The 18,895-nt window shown below is 39.1% G+C and overlaps 1 protein-coding gene across 1 annotated transcript in view; it reads right to left on the reverse strand.

The window, feature by feature from the left end:
- The window catches only part of AKAP6 (A-kinase anchoring protein 6), a 698,126-nt gene that overhangs the window by 311,671 nt on the left and 367,560 nt on the right, over positions 1-18,895 (reverse strand). Inside the window, exon 8 of the mRNA XM_030214549.1 lies at positions 18,206-18,326. Coding sequence (XP_030070409.1) covers positions 18,206-18,326 — 121 coding nt within the window. The remainder of the gene's footprint in view (positions 1-18,205; positions 18,327-18,895) is intronic.

Below are 18,895 nucleotides of genomic sequence, written 5' to 3' on the forward strand. Positions count from 1 at the left end.
TTAAATTAGGATTAATCTCTTTGCAGATACCATAATAATTTAAAGGCAAAATTCAAATGTATAATGGCATCTCACTCGCTTAAAAAAAGACATCGCTAATAACATATCATCAAAGAGGATTATTTTGATTATGTTCATCTGCAAATAATTTCATAAATCGCATCTTCTTCAATTCAAATGAGGTTTTAATCTTGCATACAAATTATATTTTATAATTAATTTGGGGGAAAATGTATGTTAGAACTTCATAATTAGGCTTGTTGGTCTAATAATATTTCCTAACGAACATAGATAGGACTTGATTATATAATAGGGTGTCTATGTGAAATGTCAAAAAAGGTGCTTTTTAATTCTTATTTTGTAAAGATAATATAGGTAATAAATAAAACTTTATTTCTAACCCACATATCTATAACATTCTAATACCTATGTATTTGTATGACGAAGGCTCTCAGAATCAACCCCAGTGGCACACACATTCTTTCACATAAAATTGCACCTTCTCTCAGGCAGATGTAAAAGTGTGCATGGACTTTCTGGGGGGAATTCTATATATGGCGCCTTAAAAATTGCTGCTGAAAAATCACGTGGTTAGCGTGATTCTATAAACTACACCTAAACTTACGCATACCATACTGGCGACTAAAATTTAGGTGCACCTATTTAGGCCACCTAAAACCAGCCCTCAATACCTGCGCCTAAGTTAGGCGCAAATTGGGTGTATTCTATAATAGTGTGCATATTATTTTGAAATGCCCACAACACGCCCATTCCACACCCCTTGGACATGCCCCCTTTTTAAGTGCGCATATTAGTATTTATATGTATCTCATAATTAAAGCCAATTAGTGTCACTAATTGGTTAAGTACCAATTATCGGCGCTGATTGGCTTGTTAATCAATTAAGTTGTGCATGCAGTTTGGCCATGCAGCCAAATTGGTGCTCACAACTTAAGGCACCATATATAGAATTTGGGGGTATGTACGTAGTGAACAATTTTATAACATATGAATACAAAATAGCTGTGCCCCAGCTCCACCCACACTAAACCCCAAAGACTGGCTAAACAAAATCCATGTAAAAGTAGGCGCACCCTTCCATGCACCTTCTTTTTAGATGCATATGCCACGTGCAGTTTTAATTTCCTGTTTCCGGAAGGGCGGGACCAGAGGCAGAGCTGAGACAGAAGGGAAGGCAGTCTGAAGCGCCGTGCCTGCTTGACTTCACTGCTGCTGCCGGACCAAGAGGTAACAGTTTTAAATTACAGCTGGCACTTAGGAAGGCAAGGTCCAGGCGGAGAGGGAGAGGGAGGGAGGCGCGGAGGTCTGGAACGCGAAGAAGAGGGGGACATGGAACTCGGAGGGGAGGGAGGGAGGGGGAGAGTCCTGGAACTCGAAGGGGAGAGGGATGGTGAAGGGGAGGGGGCGGTCCTGGAACTCAAAGGAAAGGGAGGCGGTCCTGGAACTCGAAGGGCAAGGAGGGAGGGGGGGCTGGAACTCGGAGGAGAGAGAGGGAGGAAGGTAGGGATAGGGGCATGGAACCTTGCTAGCACCCGTTTCATTTCTGTCAGAAATGGGCCTCTTTTACTAGTATATATATATATATATATATATATATATATATATATATATATACTAGTAAAAAAGGCCCGTTTTGTAAACAAATGAAACGGGCGCTAGCAAGGCTATAGAGAGAGTGAGAGTGTGTATATGTATGTGTGTCTGTGTGTGTGTGACACAGAGAAAGTGTGTGTGTGTGTCTCTGTGTGAAAGAGTGTGTGCACAGGTAGGGTGAAAATGAAGAGACAGCAGTGAAATTTTACATAGGACAGCTGAACCATTTGAGGCAGTTCTTGCCTTATCTCCCCTGTCGCCCCCTCCATACCCAACGATTCGTTCCTTGTCTTCCATCCCCTCTGTGTCCCGTCTGTATGTGTGTGTGAGAGAGAAAGAGAGAGAGAGAGAGAGAGAGAGAGAGGTGCTAGCAGTGCCTGTGATAGTGGCAGGTCAGTTGCTCATTATAGCCAGTTAAGAGTGAGAGTGTGTGTGTATATGTGCTGGTTTTTTTCCTTCCCTCCTATGCCCACCATGTCCGTTGTTTGTGTGGAGATCAGAGATCTATATGGTCCTTTTAGCGTTGCTGTTGATGTCGCGTAGCAACTGTGTGCTGCTGGTTTTCATTGTTCTGCGATGTGTCTTATGTCACGTTCCGTCGCTTAGTAACGGGTTCGTGATGCGATTGGTTGAGTGTCATTGGTCCGCCCTCGACGTCATGATGTCTGATGTGGGGGCGGGGCCAACACTCATGGGCGAATTCACCACCATGCATTTAGAATGTTGGGACTTGTGGAGGCTTCAGAATGTTGGAGGTGCTTTAAATATATATATATATATATATATATATATATATATATATATATATATATATATATATATATATATATATCCAGTATGCTGCTCAAGTGCTTTTCTGCAAATATCCATTTAACTTCCATAGAATGCACTTGCAAGGAAGTATTCACAGAGGCATAACATAGGTAGGACATGGGTGCATCTCCAACTTACACAAATAACTCACAGAATACTGTATGTTACACATGTCCATAAGAACATAACCATTGCCATACTAGCACATACTGAATGTCCATCAAGCCCAGTATCCTGTTTCCAACAGTAGCCAATTCAGGTCACAAGTACCTGGCAAGATCCCAGAACAGTAAAACAGATTTTATGCAGCTTATCCTAGTAATAAGTAGTGGATTTTCCCATGCCCATCTTAATAATGGCTTATGGACTTTTCTTTTTAGGAAATGATCCAATCCTTTTCTAAACCCTGCTAAGCTAACTGCTTTTACCATATCCTCTGGCAATGAATTCCAGAGTTTAATTATACATTGAGTGAAGAAATATTTTATCCAGTTTGTTTTAAATTTACTACTTAGTAGCCTCATTGCATGCTCCCCCTAATCCTAGTATTTTTGGAAACAGTAAACAAGCGATTCACCTCTACTTGTTCCACTCCACTCAGTATTTTATAGACCTCTATCATATCTCCGCTCACCCTTCTCTTCTCCAAGCTGAAGAGCCCTAACCGCTTCAGCCTTTCCTCACAGGGAAGTTGTCCCATACCCTTTATCATTTTCATCGCCCTTGTCTGTACCTTTTCTAATCCTATCATTTTGAGATGCGGTGACCAGAATTGCACACAGTATTCGAGTTGCAGTCGCACCATGGAGTGATACAAAAGCATTATAGCATTTTATTTATTTATTTGTTTGTTACATTTGTACCCCACATTTTCCCACCTATTTGCAGGCTCAATGTGGCTTACATAGTACCGTCAAGGCGTTTGCCAAGTCGGTTGATAACAAATACAAGGTTATATTGTGGTCGAATGAGGTAGTTGTGCAACAGGCTCTATGAGGGTCAAGGGAGTGAAGATTTTTCATTTTGGGATTTCATTCCTTTCCTAATAATTCCTAACATTTTATTTGCTTTCTTAGCCACTGCTGCACATTGAGCAGATGGTTTCAACATATCATCAACAATGACATCTAGATAATCTTCCTGGTCGTGAATTCTAATGCGGAACCTTGTATCACATCGAGGAGCATAATTGAAAGTGGGTGCCCATCTCCATGGGCGCTCATCTCCCAATTTGGGTCGAAATATGGGCGCCCATCACTTTCGAAAATAAGGCTGATAGCTATAGTTTGGGTTCCTCTTTCCCACATGCATCACTTTGCACTTGCCCTCATTAATGTCATCAGCCATTTGGAAGCCAAGTCACCCAGTCTTGTAAGGTCCTCTTGCAATTTTTCCCAATCCTCTTGCGATTTAACAACTTTGAATAACTTTGAGAGGCATATTTTCAAAGCAGTTTGGGAGGCTAAGTTCCATAGGTTTCTATGGAACTTTGGGAGTCTAAGTGCTTTGAAAATGAGCCTCTTTGTGTCATCAGTAAATTTAATTACCTCACTAGTTATTCCCATCTCTAGATCATTTGCTGCACTTAGCCAGATCTATGGCTGGCATAAGTACCTAAATGCTAGGCACATCAAAACCAGATTATGCCGATATTCTATAATGAAACTCAGGTGCTTAAGTTCCTTTATAGAATAGGCTCTGTGCATGCCTTTGGGTTGCCTAAATGGAGGTGCTCAGTTATAGAATTGCTCCCTTATTGTGCCAATTTCAATCCAAGTCAATTTCGTAGCAAAGCTTTCATCTTTATGCCATTATTAAACCCATTCAGTCCTACATTAAATTTACCCAATAAAATTTGTAGAAAATCAGTTTTAGCATGTGCTCACAGGCAGCTTGAAGAGCAATTTAAATAGGGATGCACAAATAATTAGAGGTAGATACTGTACCACCATATGGTAAGGAAATACATAACAAATACATAAACAACAATATCATGTGTTCTATTACCGTAATGCCTGTTAGTTTAAGATACTGCAGGGGGCAAAATAATGAGATTCAAGACATGCAAATGCATGCAAAGCACCTCACTGATACACAAGTGGGGAAAGTGTGGGTTATAAATGTTACAATACAATACAAATTGAATAATGCAGCTTGTGCTGACCACCACAAACTGTGTTATTAGTGGAATAATAATGTCATCTCAAAGCTCCTGGATACCATCTTAAAGGGACCAGTGCTATATTATCTATCTATCTATCTATCTATCTATCTATCTATCTATCTATCTATCTATCTATCTATCTATCTATCTATCTTTTTAAATTTGTATCCCCTGTTAGCTAAAATTCCAAGCAAGTAACAACTTAGCATACATAAAATGTATTCACAACAATAAAATGCACAGCATAAGCCACAGTGACTAAAATAAAAGCACTACACGTTGACATAAAAATAATTTTTAAAAATCTCTATTACAATGTTACATCTCCCTCACAGAAGAGAAGAATGCATTAACCAATCTGCTCATCAAATACACTGAAGCTCCACACAGAAGGAAAGACCTGTCTGAAAAGACATGCCTTCAATTGCCTTCTAAATAGTTCTAATTGAACAATCTGTCCTAACTCATTTGGTAATGGGTTCCATAGTATTGGACCTGCAATAAATAATATTTGTGATCAATTCTCTTCTAGTCTGACCTGATGGATAGCTGGTGCATCCAAAAGACATTTATCCTGAGACCTCAGCATCTGAGTCAGATGATATATTCTCAATTGAAGAGGCATTACAAAGAGGCGCATAATTATTTAGTGTTTAGTGGATAAGCACTAACACTTTAAACTGAACACAATAAATTGGGAGCCAATGTAAGTTACACGAATAGGAGATATATGATCATATCGAGATCCCCAGTCAACAGATGAGCAGTAGCATTCTGAGCTACTTGTAAAGCTCGTAATGAGAACTGTAATACACCTAAAGACAATGCATTATAATAATCAAAATATGGAGTGACTAAACTCTGAATATAATTCTCTCCGCTTAAAAAAATCTTTTCTTTGATACATCATTCATAATTCAAAAAACATGGTTCTAATGGCTACCTTTAACTGTGCCTTCATAGATAAGTTGAGTCCAACTAGGTACCCATACTCCTCCTCCCCATAGAGATACACAGCACCTGCGATTATAGCATACGCTTGAAATAAAATATGATATACACACACTTTGTCTCTCTGCCAATTTTCGGGCACAGACCATAGAAGTCTGCCCAGCATTGTTTCTACTTCTCAACTACTGGATAAACCTGCAGGAAATCATCTCTATCTGATCTGGCACTAGCTGGCATAGTGCTGGGGCAGTCGGGGGTGGAGTAAGGGGGAAAATGGGAAGTTATCTGAGTATGCACATATTCCGCCCTGAATAGCAGCAATGCCCAGATTGCTCTATGCCCATTCAGCTCTGATATCCAGGTATTTGCCACTGCTGTGCCAAGAGATACCCAGATAACAGTGATACTTAGCACTATTACCCGAATAACTACCAGGATACCTCAGTAGAGCTTTTTTGCTGCCTTGTTATCCGAGAGTTCTCTGGACACTTGGGCTGAGTATCACTAGTCTCCGAACTTACAGACTCCACCCTCGGATTGCCCTGATGCTTTCCAGATGATGTTGGAGTGGTTTGTGGAGATTTTGAGTGGCTTTATCCGTATAATGTCCTGAAAATCTGACTATGGCCTTTGTCAGTGCTATTTATCCAGATAACAGCAGATATTTTCCTTACCCTTTCTGTAAACACTATGTCCTTACTATGTCCTGTAAGTTGAAGGCCGAACACTGGTTACCTATTTCCTGTAGGATTTGGTATAAGGATTTTATTCAGTACTCATGTCTGTTTTAAACATTCCCACCATAAGTATTTTCATAATCCCTTATTTGTCCTGTTTGCCTGTCTTGATTAGATTGTAAGCTCTGTTGAACAGGAACTGTCCCTTACGAGAAAACTCCAGGCAGACGAGCCCCTTTTATAGAATAGCGCTTAGAGAGGATTCTTGTGCACAACTTTGGGTGCTAGGATTTACGACTGCTGGAACCTGGTGTAAATCTTGGCACACAATTTGGGCGCATGGGGGGGCTTCTATATATGGTGCCTAAAAATCCGTTTGTAACACATTTCTGCCTAAACATATTCTATAAGCGGCACCTAGATTTAGGCGCGGTATATAGAATACGCTTAGTTGATATCCCAGCACCTAAAACTATGCACGTCCATTCATAGGAGCCAACTCTGTGGGTTCTGTGGATGCTTGAGCATCCCCAATATTGAGAAAATTCCTTGTATGTGCCCAGGGAGTGGTTATTTCCAGACTGCCCCAATTTGACTGCCCCTATCGGACCGACTGTTCACTTGTCTATTAGATTGTAAGCTCTTTGAGCAGGGACTGTCTCTCTTTGTTAAATTGTACAGCGCTGCGTAACCCTAGTAGTGCTCTAGAAATGTTAAGTAGTAGTAGTAGTAGTTATTTCCACTGGACTTAGCACCTCTAATAATTTTGAAAAGTTGGCTCCTATTCATCCATTTATATGTGTGTAAATTTTGGGATGCCCATGGAATACCCATTTCCCCACCCATAACCATGCCCCGTTTTGCCTGCGTGCATTAGAACTTAGGCGCACTGCATTACAGAATGTGCTTAGTGAGTTCTGTGTGTAAATTCTAATTATTGCCAATTAGTGCTCATTATTGCTTGTTAAGTGCTGTTAACAATGCTGATTGACTTGTTAAGCCAATTAAGTTACGCTTACGTGTGTTGTTAAAGAATATGTTTGGATTTCGGCACAGATCTCTAGGCGAGCTATAAAGAATCTGGGGGTTTAGGATCATATTCTATAAAGATTATGTTCTTAAATGTATGCTTCTAAATTTATGAGCATAATTTATGTTCCTAAATTTACACTCCTAAATTTATGCTTCTAAATTCCGAGCATAATCTATGCTCCAAAATACTCGTAATTTAGGAGCATAATTCTATAACACTCTGCCTAAATATTTGGAATGCCCCTGACCTGTCCATGCCCCTCCCATGGTCATGCCCCCCTTTTGGGTTGCATGCACGACACCAAGGGGCTCTTTTAGTAAGCCGCAGCAAAAAAGTGGCCTGCGGCAGTGCAAGTATATCTTGTGGGTGTGTGCCAGGTCAATTTTTACCACATCCTGGAAAAAGGGCCTTTTTTAAGGGGCTGGAAAATGGACATGTGTCACAATAAAAACCAGTGCATGTCCATTTTCGGCCTGAGACCTCACCTCCACCCATTGACTTAGCGGTAAGTTCTCACATGGTACCTGGGTGGTACGCCTGCAGTGCATGCCCACTGCTGTTTAAGGCTGGGTAAGCACCACATGGTAGAAAATGGAAAATAGTTTTTAACGCTTGTTTTCGGCACGCACCAAATTCAGAATTACCACCCAGAGTAAGGGTAGCGTTCTCCAGAACACGTAATTTAAAGGAGATCATTAGCCCTGCTAATCTACCCGCTGCAGTTCAACAACTACAGCAAGGCGGACATAAAAGATGTCATCATTGCAAGACTTGCTCTATCACTTTAGAAACAAAAGAATTCCGGAATCCCATTGATGGCAAAACGTATAAATTATATCAACAAACTGATTGCCAAACTACACATGTTATATATATATCTTAATGTGTCCCTGCAAAAAATTATACGTAGGTAAAACTAAGCGTAGGTTACATCAACGCATTACTGAACACCGGTCTTGTATTAAATTAAAAAAAAAAAAAAACACGGTGCTCCATTAGTAGCACATTGTTTGGAGAAAGGTCATTCTTTTGATTCTTTGGTATGTTTTGCCATTGATCATGTCCCTCACAATATTCGTGGGGGAGATAGAAACAAAATTTTGATGAGAAAAGAACAGAAATGGATTTTTACTTTACAGTCACTGGAACCAAGGGGCTTGAATTCTCTAATTGAATGGTCTGTGTTCTTTTAACTTTCAACTTTAACTTTATGCTAATTGCATCACATGGGGGGCGAGACTTATACCTTAAAAAGGGTGATGTGTTTTTTGGTGAGTATGTTCACTTCACTTCCGGTATCTTGGAAATCATGGATGTCGTCAACGCATAAGGTAGTGTCAGTGTTTGTTTTATTTATCAAAGATATTTTTGCTTACACTATCAAGTTTAAGTAAATGATATGGTATTTTCATTGTGATTTTTAGGCAGTTACTTGGCCCCTGAGGAAGCTAATCGCAATAGTGAAATGGAGAGCCCCGTTGGGTGAAGTTGTGAAAGCCAAGTAACATTACTATTCAAGCAGTTGCCTAATATTATCTCAATGGGTCATATATTATTCCCGTTTAGAGCCTTTACCTGCACACAAGTGGAGACTTCAGACCAATGATAAGAACAGAATCAATTTATTGCTGGCATTAAATTTTATATGGTTGCCATGCTTTGATTATGGAGGTTGTTCTCTCCACTTTTAACAAAATTAAGGAGTGCAATTGATTTGATATCAAATTGAATAAGACTGCGATAGTTAAGCATTTTTTCAGCTTATTACCATTTTGCTTAACGCATTGCTGAAAATTGGATCTGGAACTTTCTGGATTTACAGCCTATATAGAAGCCATTTGTATTTGTGTTAGGATAACAGCATGAACCCTTCATGCTTTGTTCTCACGGTTTATCGCAATAAAACTTGATCTAGTCAATAGACTTATTTCTAATGAATAGTTCCCCATGTTTTATGTCTTTGCATACTTGCATGTGTATGTCTCAGCAAGACTTATTACAAGAATATTATGACAAGTTCAAAAGGGTCCAGTGGTTAATACAGTGCTCTGTTAAGAATATAAAAAAATAAGAATAGCCATACTGGGTCAGACCAATGGTCCATCTAGCCCAGTATCCTGCTTCCAACAGTGGCCAATCCAGGTCACAAGTACCTTGCAGAAACCCAAATAGTAGCAACATTCCATGCTACCAATCCCAGGGAAAGCAGTGGCTTCCCCAATGTCCATCTCAATAGCAGACTATGGACTTTTCCTCCAGGAGCTTGTCCAAACCTTTTTGAAACCCAGATATGTTAACTACTGTTACTACATCCTCCGGCAAAGAGTTCCCAAGCTTAACTATTCTTTGCGTGAAAAAATATTTCCTCCTATTTGTTTTAAAAGTATTTCCACTTTAAGATGACATTGGTTTCATTTGTTGCTCAGGTTACTGTTCATGCCTGCTATGGCAAGACTGTGAAACTAAGACTCACTAATTCCAGCATGGAAGAAAGCTAAGCCAGATATTCTTCCTTTGTTGGATTATTCCTTGAAAGAAAGCTGACTAGGAATAAGGTCTGGAAGATTCAGAGCCAATTCTGTGATAAAACAATCTGTGGAAGTGCCGAGGAGATCTTATAAAGATGTGGCATTTGGACTTTTTGAAATCAACTTTGCGTAAGAAAAATCTTATGAGTTTCATCTATTTACATCTATATGTACATTTCAGGACATGATCAGCAGTATTATGTGCAGAAATGCATTATCTCCACTAGAAGGAAACTGGACTTTTGGAAGAGTTACTGTTGCGGGACAAGGTGCCACCACCATAATATTTTTCAAATGTTGAAGTTGTAAATAATGTCCCCATATGCTAAGAGATAGATAACCCCAATGGAATCAATAGACTGGTGCAAAGCAATTACTTTCAGAAGCCCCCCTCCCTCTGCCAACATGATCATGTGGATCTATATCATCACAAGGGTTGTACTGTTTGATTGTGTTGGCTTCATGTAGACTAAAGAGCCCTTTTACTAAGCCGCATAGGTGCCTACATGCACTCAACGTGCGCCAATTGGGAGTTACCGCCTGGCTGCCATGTGGCTCTTGCAGTAATTTCATTTTTGGTGCACGTCCGCTAAGCGCATCCAAAAAATAATTTTTATTTTCTGACGCATGTCAGCTACGCGCGTTAAGTGTCATTCTACGCACGTAGGTCATTATTGCCCATTTAACGCGTGAGACCGTACCTAATTTTGCAATGTTGTATATAAAAATGCTACATTGTAGGTGGTGGGGAAGGAAAGGGGAGGGGGGTTGTCTGGGGAGAAAACTGAAAACTACTTGACGTCGGAAGAACCAACGGTGGTGACTGTATTTTATCCTGCATATTACGTCAATAAACAGATTTAAACATAACGCATGAGACCTTACCGCTAAGTCAATGGCTGGTGGTAAGGTCTCAGACCCAAAATGGATACGCACCAATTTTTATTTTGCTGCACATCCATTTTCAGCAAAAAGTTTAAAAAGGCATTTTTTACAGGCGTGCTGAAAAATAGATCTATGTGCACCCAAAACCCACACCTACACTACCACAGGCCATTTTTCAGCACACCTTAGTAAAAGGACCCCTTATGTAGTTACTGAAATCCTTCTGGTTGTTGTAATCTCAGTTTCCTTTTTGAGAAATACAGGAATATAAGGCCTTTGAAGTTAAAATGATGAAATATTTTGACTTACACTTGACAGGACTTGACAAGGATCTGGGTTTCCTATCATATTATAAAGTGAAAAAATATACTGCTTTGTCACCTTCTGATTTCTCATCCAACTCTCCCTGGTTTTCACCCCTCCCCCCCCCCCCCCCCCCCCCCCCACACACACACACATCTACCTTTCGAGACTGTCATTGGAATACTTTCCATGGTGTTTTTTTTTTAATATGATCATCTTTTGTTCATGCCTGACATGAAGGAGCACTTTTTTTCCTTTGAAAGTTTGTCAAAGTTAGTCCAAAAAAAAAAGATATCGCCTTATTTTCTCTTTTGTTTTATTTCTAAAAATGCAGGATAGGAGTGGGACAACCAGTATGCTGAAACTCCATGACCCATTAACACAAAATCTACCTTTCCTCATTGCAACTGACCCCTATTCATTGCCTTCTATGCTGTTTATCTCTGCTGCCTCCTTTTCTCTCTGCTTTTGCCGATATCTTCTTTCTGCTCTTCTTCCTCCTGCTACCATGAGGAGAGGAAACTAATGGAAGGCATGTGGGAGAGACAACTGAGAGATGCATGTATGAATAGGAAAGAGAGAAATAGATGCAACATGATGAATAGGTGGAAAGGATAGGTGATGCCTGAGAAATAATGAAATACACAGAAGAAGGCAGCAAGTTAAAAGAAGGTAGAAAAAGAGACAAGAAGGAAGAGAGAGAAGAGGCTGATGAGCAGAAGATGGTTGGAAGAAAAAGACATTTTCTCTAGGGAAAGATGAAGATATGAAAAGCAGGCTATAGTGAAAGGGCAACATAATGAAGAGAGAAGAAATGAAACAAAATTTAAGAAAACAGAAAAGAATAAAGTTATATGCAAGAAAGAAAACAAAAAATAAATTAAAATTATATAGACAAACAAAGGTAGTGGAAAGATTAGTTTATTTAAAAATATTTAAAATGGAAAGATAATTCACAAAAATGGGCTTTTTAATGCAGATTTATTAAACATATACTAAATTATGTGTATATATACTAATGAATCACTGTAGAATTTTATAAGTCTTGCTGCATAATTTACCCTATCAGCCTTGGCTTCAAGAATAAATATGCACTGAGTTGTTCAAAGACTGGATTCTACAGAGCATACTACAGCAGGTTTAAGGTACATAACCATTTGTTTTATTGAAATATAATGCATTGGTTATTCCAGAACAAATTTGATGTCGAAAACATTCAATAAAAATGTGTCGCCTTTCAAAATGTATATACTGTACATGGAAGCAGAATTGTGAAAATGTTGTATATTTCCTTGTTTTCTCTTTTGAAACTGTATTTTTCTTCAGAGATAATGAAGGTATAGGAAGAAGCAAGCTGTCTCTTTTGAGTTTGCAAGCCCTGCATTGGCACGTTGTAACAAATGTTGACAGCACTGCCTGCAAGAGCTAAATTGATTAAATCAGGCTGCTTGAATGTGGTCTTTCTTTTCATTATTTTCCCATGGATAGATTCCTTCTGTGCTCATCATGCCCAGTCTTTAAAGTGCAGCTAGTCTTTTGCAGTGGTGAGCGTAGCTCAGATAGGTTCAAATAATTGAGACTGTTTGGATTCCCAAGCAAGCAGGATCCTAGGGTGCCTTTTCAGGACTATTAAATGTGTTGCTTTGTTATCACTTGTAAGCTATGTAGTCTAACTTAATAGCTATCATCTTCATACATTATCTATGTGCAATAACCCCCTGATTCTATGAAAGTTGCCAAAAATTGTACATGCAGATTTAGGCACGTTCCCAATTTGTGCATGCAATTTTATAGGCTAACAAGCCAATTAGTGCCAATAATTGGCATTTAAACAAGCAATTATTGGCATTAATTAGATTTAATTGTAAAGATAGATGCGGGATCTGCGCCTAAAATTTACACTCAGTCCGAAAAAGGGGGCGCAGAAATGGGAGGGTCATGGGCATTTTGAAGCAGATTGGGGCATGGTTTTGAGTTACATGCATAATTGTAGAATAATGGTGCTCAATGCATAATTTTAGGAATGGACATTTGCACCATGTTTTTGTTGGTGTAAATGGTGGCACCTAAATTTATGCACAACCTCTCCACTTAAGTGTTAATTCTATAAACTGTGACACATTTTAGGTGCAGCTTAAAGAATACTGCTTACACAGGAAGGTTTTGGCATTGATTTTTTAGGCACCATATATAGAATCTAGCCCTATGAGTTCAAAGACATCTAGTTCCCAGATTACAAAACATTTATTGCCAAAATTATTTTTGTTCATTTTGCAAACAAAATTAATCTCATTCTTTGTTTATATGATGTCTGAAGAACAACAGCAGAAGATGGAAGAGGAGTTTAGCCTCATCAACAGGCCCTAGAAGGGAGGACCTAGAATCATCCCTCAACCAATACCATCCCTCAGCTCACAAGGTATATGATAGGAGTTTTGTCTATTTTCCCCTGTTGATAAATATATTTGTGTATGTGATTTGTGAGGAAGGGTGTGGCTGGCATTTTTCCAATTATTTTTGTGTCTGTGTTTTGTGATTGTTTTATTGTTTTCCCTTCATTTATCAAATGTGATACTGATGTGATTAAATAAAGTCATGCAAGATACACAAACATATTTAATGAATATTCACTGTCGATATCTTGTCTGAAGTCTTCAGTGAGACAACTAATTTATAGATAATTTGTTAGTTATTCAATGGATATTTAAAAGTATTTATGCAGTTGGCACTGGACACTGACCATGTGGGAAATAGTTTTATAAAGGGATTCCTAAGTGAAAAGTCCATTAAAATTTTGCAGTTACCCAAGCGTTAATGGCAAAAATGAATGTGCAAAGCCTCTGTGCTGTTGTCTTGTCACTTGTCTATTAGATTGTAAGCTCTTTGAGCAGGGACTGTCTGTCTTTGTTAAATTGTACAGCGCTGCGTAACCCTAGTAGCACTCTAGAAATGTTAAGTAGTAGTGTTGAGAGCATAACCAGCATCTTCAGTTAATATAGAGGTGACACACCATGCAATCACTACATTGCAAATAATATGGATACAATTCATGCCACTATTAAGATGGTGTTAGCTACTCTGCATTGTTTGTTGCATTAACAGTTAATACATAGTACTGTACCACATTTTAGATCTCTCACCCAGTCCTCATCCATTCCCTAACCCCATTCCATGTTTGTTAGTTAATGTGGTTATTCCAAGGATCCAATGCAGAAAGCCTAACTGTATGGTTACCATGGTTTGTGTACGAATCATAATGACCAATCAATGCAGAGAGGGAAATAGACCATGAACATACCAGACACGGAAGAGCATTTTCAATAGAACATCTAAATCAGAATTTGGACGTTTTACACAAAACGTCCAAATTCTGAACAGGAAAGAAGGTCATTTTTGAAAAAGATAGACGTCTATCCTTTGTGTTCGAGAACACTATGAATGTTTTGTGATTTAGACATTTTGTTTTTCGGCCATTTCCGAAAAAAAAAAACGTCCAAGTGCAAAACGTCCAAAATCAAGCCATTGAGACGTAGGAGGAGCCAGCATTTTTAGAACACTGGTCCCCCTGACATCCCAGGACAGCAATAGGGCACTCTAGGGGGCACTGCAGTGGACTTCATAAACTACTCCCAAGCACACATCTGACCATTGCTCCCTTACCTTGTTTGCTGAGCCCCCCAAAACCCATCACCCCTAACTGTACACCACTATCATAGTCCTTACGGGTGAAGGGGGCACCTATATGTGGGTACAGTGGGTTTCTGGTGAGTTTTGGAGGGCTCATAGTTTCCTCCACAAGTGTAACAGGTATGGGGAGGTAGAAGCTTGGGTCCACCTGTCTGAAGTGCACTGCACCTACTACTAAACTACTCCAGGGACTTGCATGCTGCTGTAATGGACCTGAGTATGACATCTGACGCTGACAAGTAATGTTCTTAATCACAATTTTTGGGGGTGAAAGGGGGTTAGTGCCACTGGGAGAGTACGGGGAGGTCATCCCTGATTCCCTCCAGTGGTCATTTGGGGCACCTTTTCCTGCCTTATTTGTAATAAAAACAGGTCTAGCTCAAAATGTCTAAGTTTTAGTCCTGGACGTTTTTGTTTTGTTCCATTACGGCTGAAAGACGTCTAAGTCTTAGGAATGCCCACATCCAGCCTTGAACAAGCCCCTGGCATGCCCCCTTGAGAGTTAGACATCCTTCTGAAGGCTTTCAGAAAAAAACATCTAAAAAGAGGTTTAGAAAATACTGATTAGGACATTTCTGTGAGATAAACGACAAAATGCAGACTTATGTCACTTTTTGGATGTTTTTCTCTTTTGAAAATGAGCCCAATAGTATATTTTCGGTACAAGCTCCAGTACTCTGGAAATCATTACCAGTTGAACTAAGACAATGTTCCTGTTTTTATACTTTCAAATCAGGCTTAAAAACGTTTCTTTTTAAGGATGCTTTTTCTACCGTGTAATGATATTGCTTATTCTTATGCTTGTTCTGAAACCCAATGGCTTCCGCTGTGGCTCTGACTATGAATGCAATATCCCTATATGTTTTTACCCTCTTCTCTTTTCTATCTATATTGTAGTTCTCCCCTTTTTCCTATTGTATCTCGTTTAGTCTTTCTGAAGGTCTTTTATTAAGTGGTGGTTAGCTTAATGTGGGCTTACCGCTTGTTAAACTGGAAGTACTACCATGCTACCGAAGTAAAAAAAAATAAAAATAAAATATATATATATATATATATATATATATAAATGGAACTACAAAAGGTGCAGAGAACAGCTACCAAAATTATTAAGGGGATAGAATAACTCTCATATGAGGAAAGACTAAAGAGATAAAATAACTCAATTTAACGATAGCCCATGTTGATAACTTTCTTCTCTTATTGCAAATTTGCCAGTTAGTGCTCACTGCCCATTGCATTCTGACTGCAATGTGCAGACTATGCCCAATCTCTACCAATGCTTTGCCCAGTCCCTGTCCCATTCCACACTAAACAATTAGCACAAGACTTTTAATACACTGGCTGTGTTTTTAACATGCGCTAGTGCTACCTGATAGCACATGTTAACATCTGCGCTGACTGCTTTAGTAAACATGCCCCTAAATTAGGATCTAAATTTTAGGTGAATTTTCAGCTTAAAACTTAAAAATCGTTTGAGGGAAAACAGGGGATAAATTTAGGAACCTAGTTGAAGTTCCTAAATTTGAGGGCTCAGGGTTTTTTTTTTTTTTGGCATATCATTCTCATGATATTTAAAGAAATTCCCAAATGTTATTGAAAATGACTTCTATTCAACCTTGAGTGTATCATTTATTCTATAAGAAATAATAAAATAAAAAAATAAAAAGCTGGAGGGTAGCTGTTTCTTGTCATTATACTGTTGCTGATTCTGTGGTTAGTTATTAATTTTATTTTTTATGATTCACAATCTGCTCTTTGAAACATGCCATATGCTCAAAGCAATTCAAGGATGACAACTGTCAGAATTACTCCAATAAAAATTGCCTAAATGAGGAAGATTTACTGCTGGTTGATCTTTCTGCTGAAAGGACCCCATTAGCCCTCCCCAACTATTGCCTACACTAGCCCCTACAACTAACACACACACACACACATTTCTCAGATGCTGGATCAAATAGCTTTGCTGATAGATTGTTATAATTGTTCCTCTTCCTTGGCAGTTGATTTCTTAAATTAGACAACTGGACTGATAAAGCAAAACAGGCAAAACAGGCCATTGTCCAAGGTACAAGCTGAAGAGTCAAAAAGTAACAAGGCAGGTGATCTGTCAAATCCAACATGGAAGATAAAACCAAGAGGCAGATCTTGTAAAAAAAACACCCTGCCTTTATTCAATATAAAGCTCCCAGGATATCAACCATCTATGCCTGACATGGCCATGTTTCGCCAAAGACACTGGCTGTATCAGAGGCAAAATACTGACTTGTTTTTGAAGGCGATGAAAGTGGGGTAGAGGCAACCTTTGAAATAGAGAAAAATACATCTGATTCCTCAATAGGGAACGAGAACAGTAGAAATTCTTATAAACTCAGCTTCCATCTGGTATCTCGCTTGCACTGCACTTTGGTGTTTTTGCAGGTCCTTTGAGATATCACACTGATTTGCATAGACCTGTCCACTCTCCACCCCCAGACATGCCCCTGCACCAAAAAATACATTTTATATTTTAGTTCATGGATAGCACATGCAAATGGCAAAATTACCATGGGACGCCCTATTGCATCCCACACTACACCATTATTTTGCAATGGTAAGCACATGTTAGTGCTTACCGCAGCTTTGCAAAAGGTCCCCAGTGTCTCTTAATGGCCCAAGGTAGAAAGAAAGCCTCATTCAAGGCTGAATGCTTCTGTGTCCTGTGACAAACACAGGTTACCCCAGCAGTAACGCATTCTACCCACTTTCCTCTGCACACAGAATCATCACCTCTACACTATTAAACTGGAGACCCAGATCTCAAGGGCTGTAGTGCACTGCACTACTGAAAACTTTGTGAGTCTCATCCATGAATTTCTTCTCTTGTTAAAGAAAATTCAGATCATGATACAACAAAGAGCCAAATAATATCATTCTCCCTAAAATATGTTTGGGTTTTTTGTCCTTTGAAATTCAGTTGAAAATGTCGCTAGCTGTACATTAGGAAATTCAGTACAGCCCTGCTATGTATATATCATTTGGCGGAACTGGAATGGAAAGCAATCTCTCAATATTCACAAACAATTGCATTAACCTGAAAAGAAAACAATATGACCTGTTTCATCTACAACTGACGAATACTGACATGAGAAAGGCCCTCCATCCAGGCACCAGAAACCCTAAAATCTTGACAAATTTCTCTTGACATGATGATCCACATGCTCCAATCACAAAACCTTTGTTTCAAAATGCCACCTTTTCTGTGTTTGCTTCTTTTTTATTTCAGACTCTTTATTAATGTACCTCCATTTGCTGCCACCGTTCTTGGTAGTAAATCTTTGCCCTTCTATGGAATTTTATGCCAGATAAGATGTAATAAAGGGAACTTTCTTGCAATTATGATGTTTGCACAGCCTGTCAGCACACATGGGAAATGAGCTTGTGGACAGGAAAAGAGAATGCTAATAGACACCATAATACATGCAGTGGACGTGGTGCTATCCAGTAAGACGAAGACTTGTCAGGCTAATCAGATCTTCATGAGCTCGTGAAAGGCAGTAACAAGAACTCTAACCTTGTAAAGATGCTGCTGCTGCTCTTCTGACATCATCAGGCCGTGGCTGTCCATCACTATGGATTCCATGTCAATCAACCAATCCCAGAGCTCCTGATAGTCTGAATCAAAGTCCAGGAGGCTGCAGATAACAAACAGAAATGTTAGGTACAAGCACCATGTTGCTGGAATCCAGTGTTAGTACAATTTCTTCCCAAGTTGTTTTTGTAAATAAGATACTCCACATGCCACCCACTGCAGGCAAAAAAGACGAAAAGTTTGACCCTGCAGTAATGCATATAAAAGAGACCAAAATCAGTCTCTGATACTTCAGGTTGGGGAAAATAAAACATGAAAGACAAAAAAAAAAGGAGAAAACCACAAATGACTTACAATATCAACAGGTTTCATGTAAGCAATATTTGACAATAAGATGAAGGCACTGGAATAGAAAATTAAAGGATTTGGAATTGATGAATTAAGGGTCAGCACTGCCCTGAATCTCTAAGGGATACCACAAACTTAACAAACCAAATATATAAAATACCTATTAACCCCCTCATAAAACCCACCCTCACTAAACCTTCTTTAAAATCAACACTTTCAAATTACTAAACAGTAATCAAGAACCATGAAGGTGTATTTTCAAAGCACATAGACTTACAAAGTTACGTGGAAGAGCATTTTGGACACAACATCTAAATGGCATCA

Source organism: Microcaecilia unicolor, chromosome 9 (genome assembly GCF_901765095.1).
Source record: "Microcaecilia unicolor chromosome 9, aMicUni1.1, whole genome shotgun sequence".
NCBI classification, from domain to species: domain Eukaryota; kingdom Metazoa; phylum Chordata; class Amphibia; order Gymnophiona; family Siphonopidae; genus Microcaecilia; species Microcaecilia unicolor.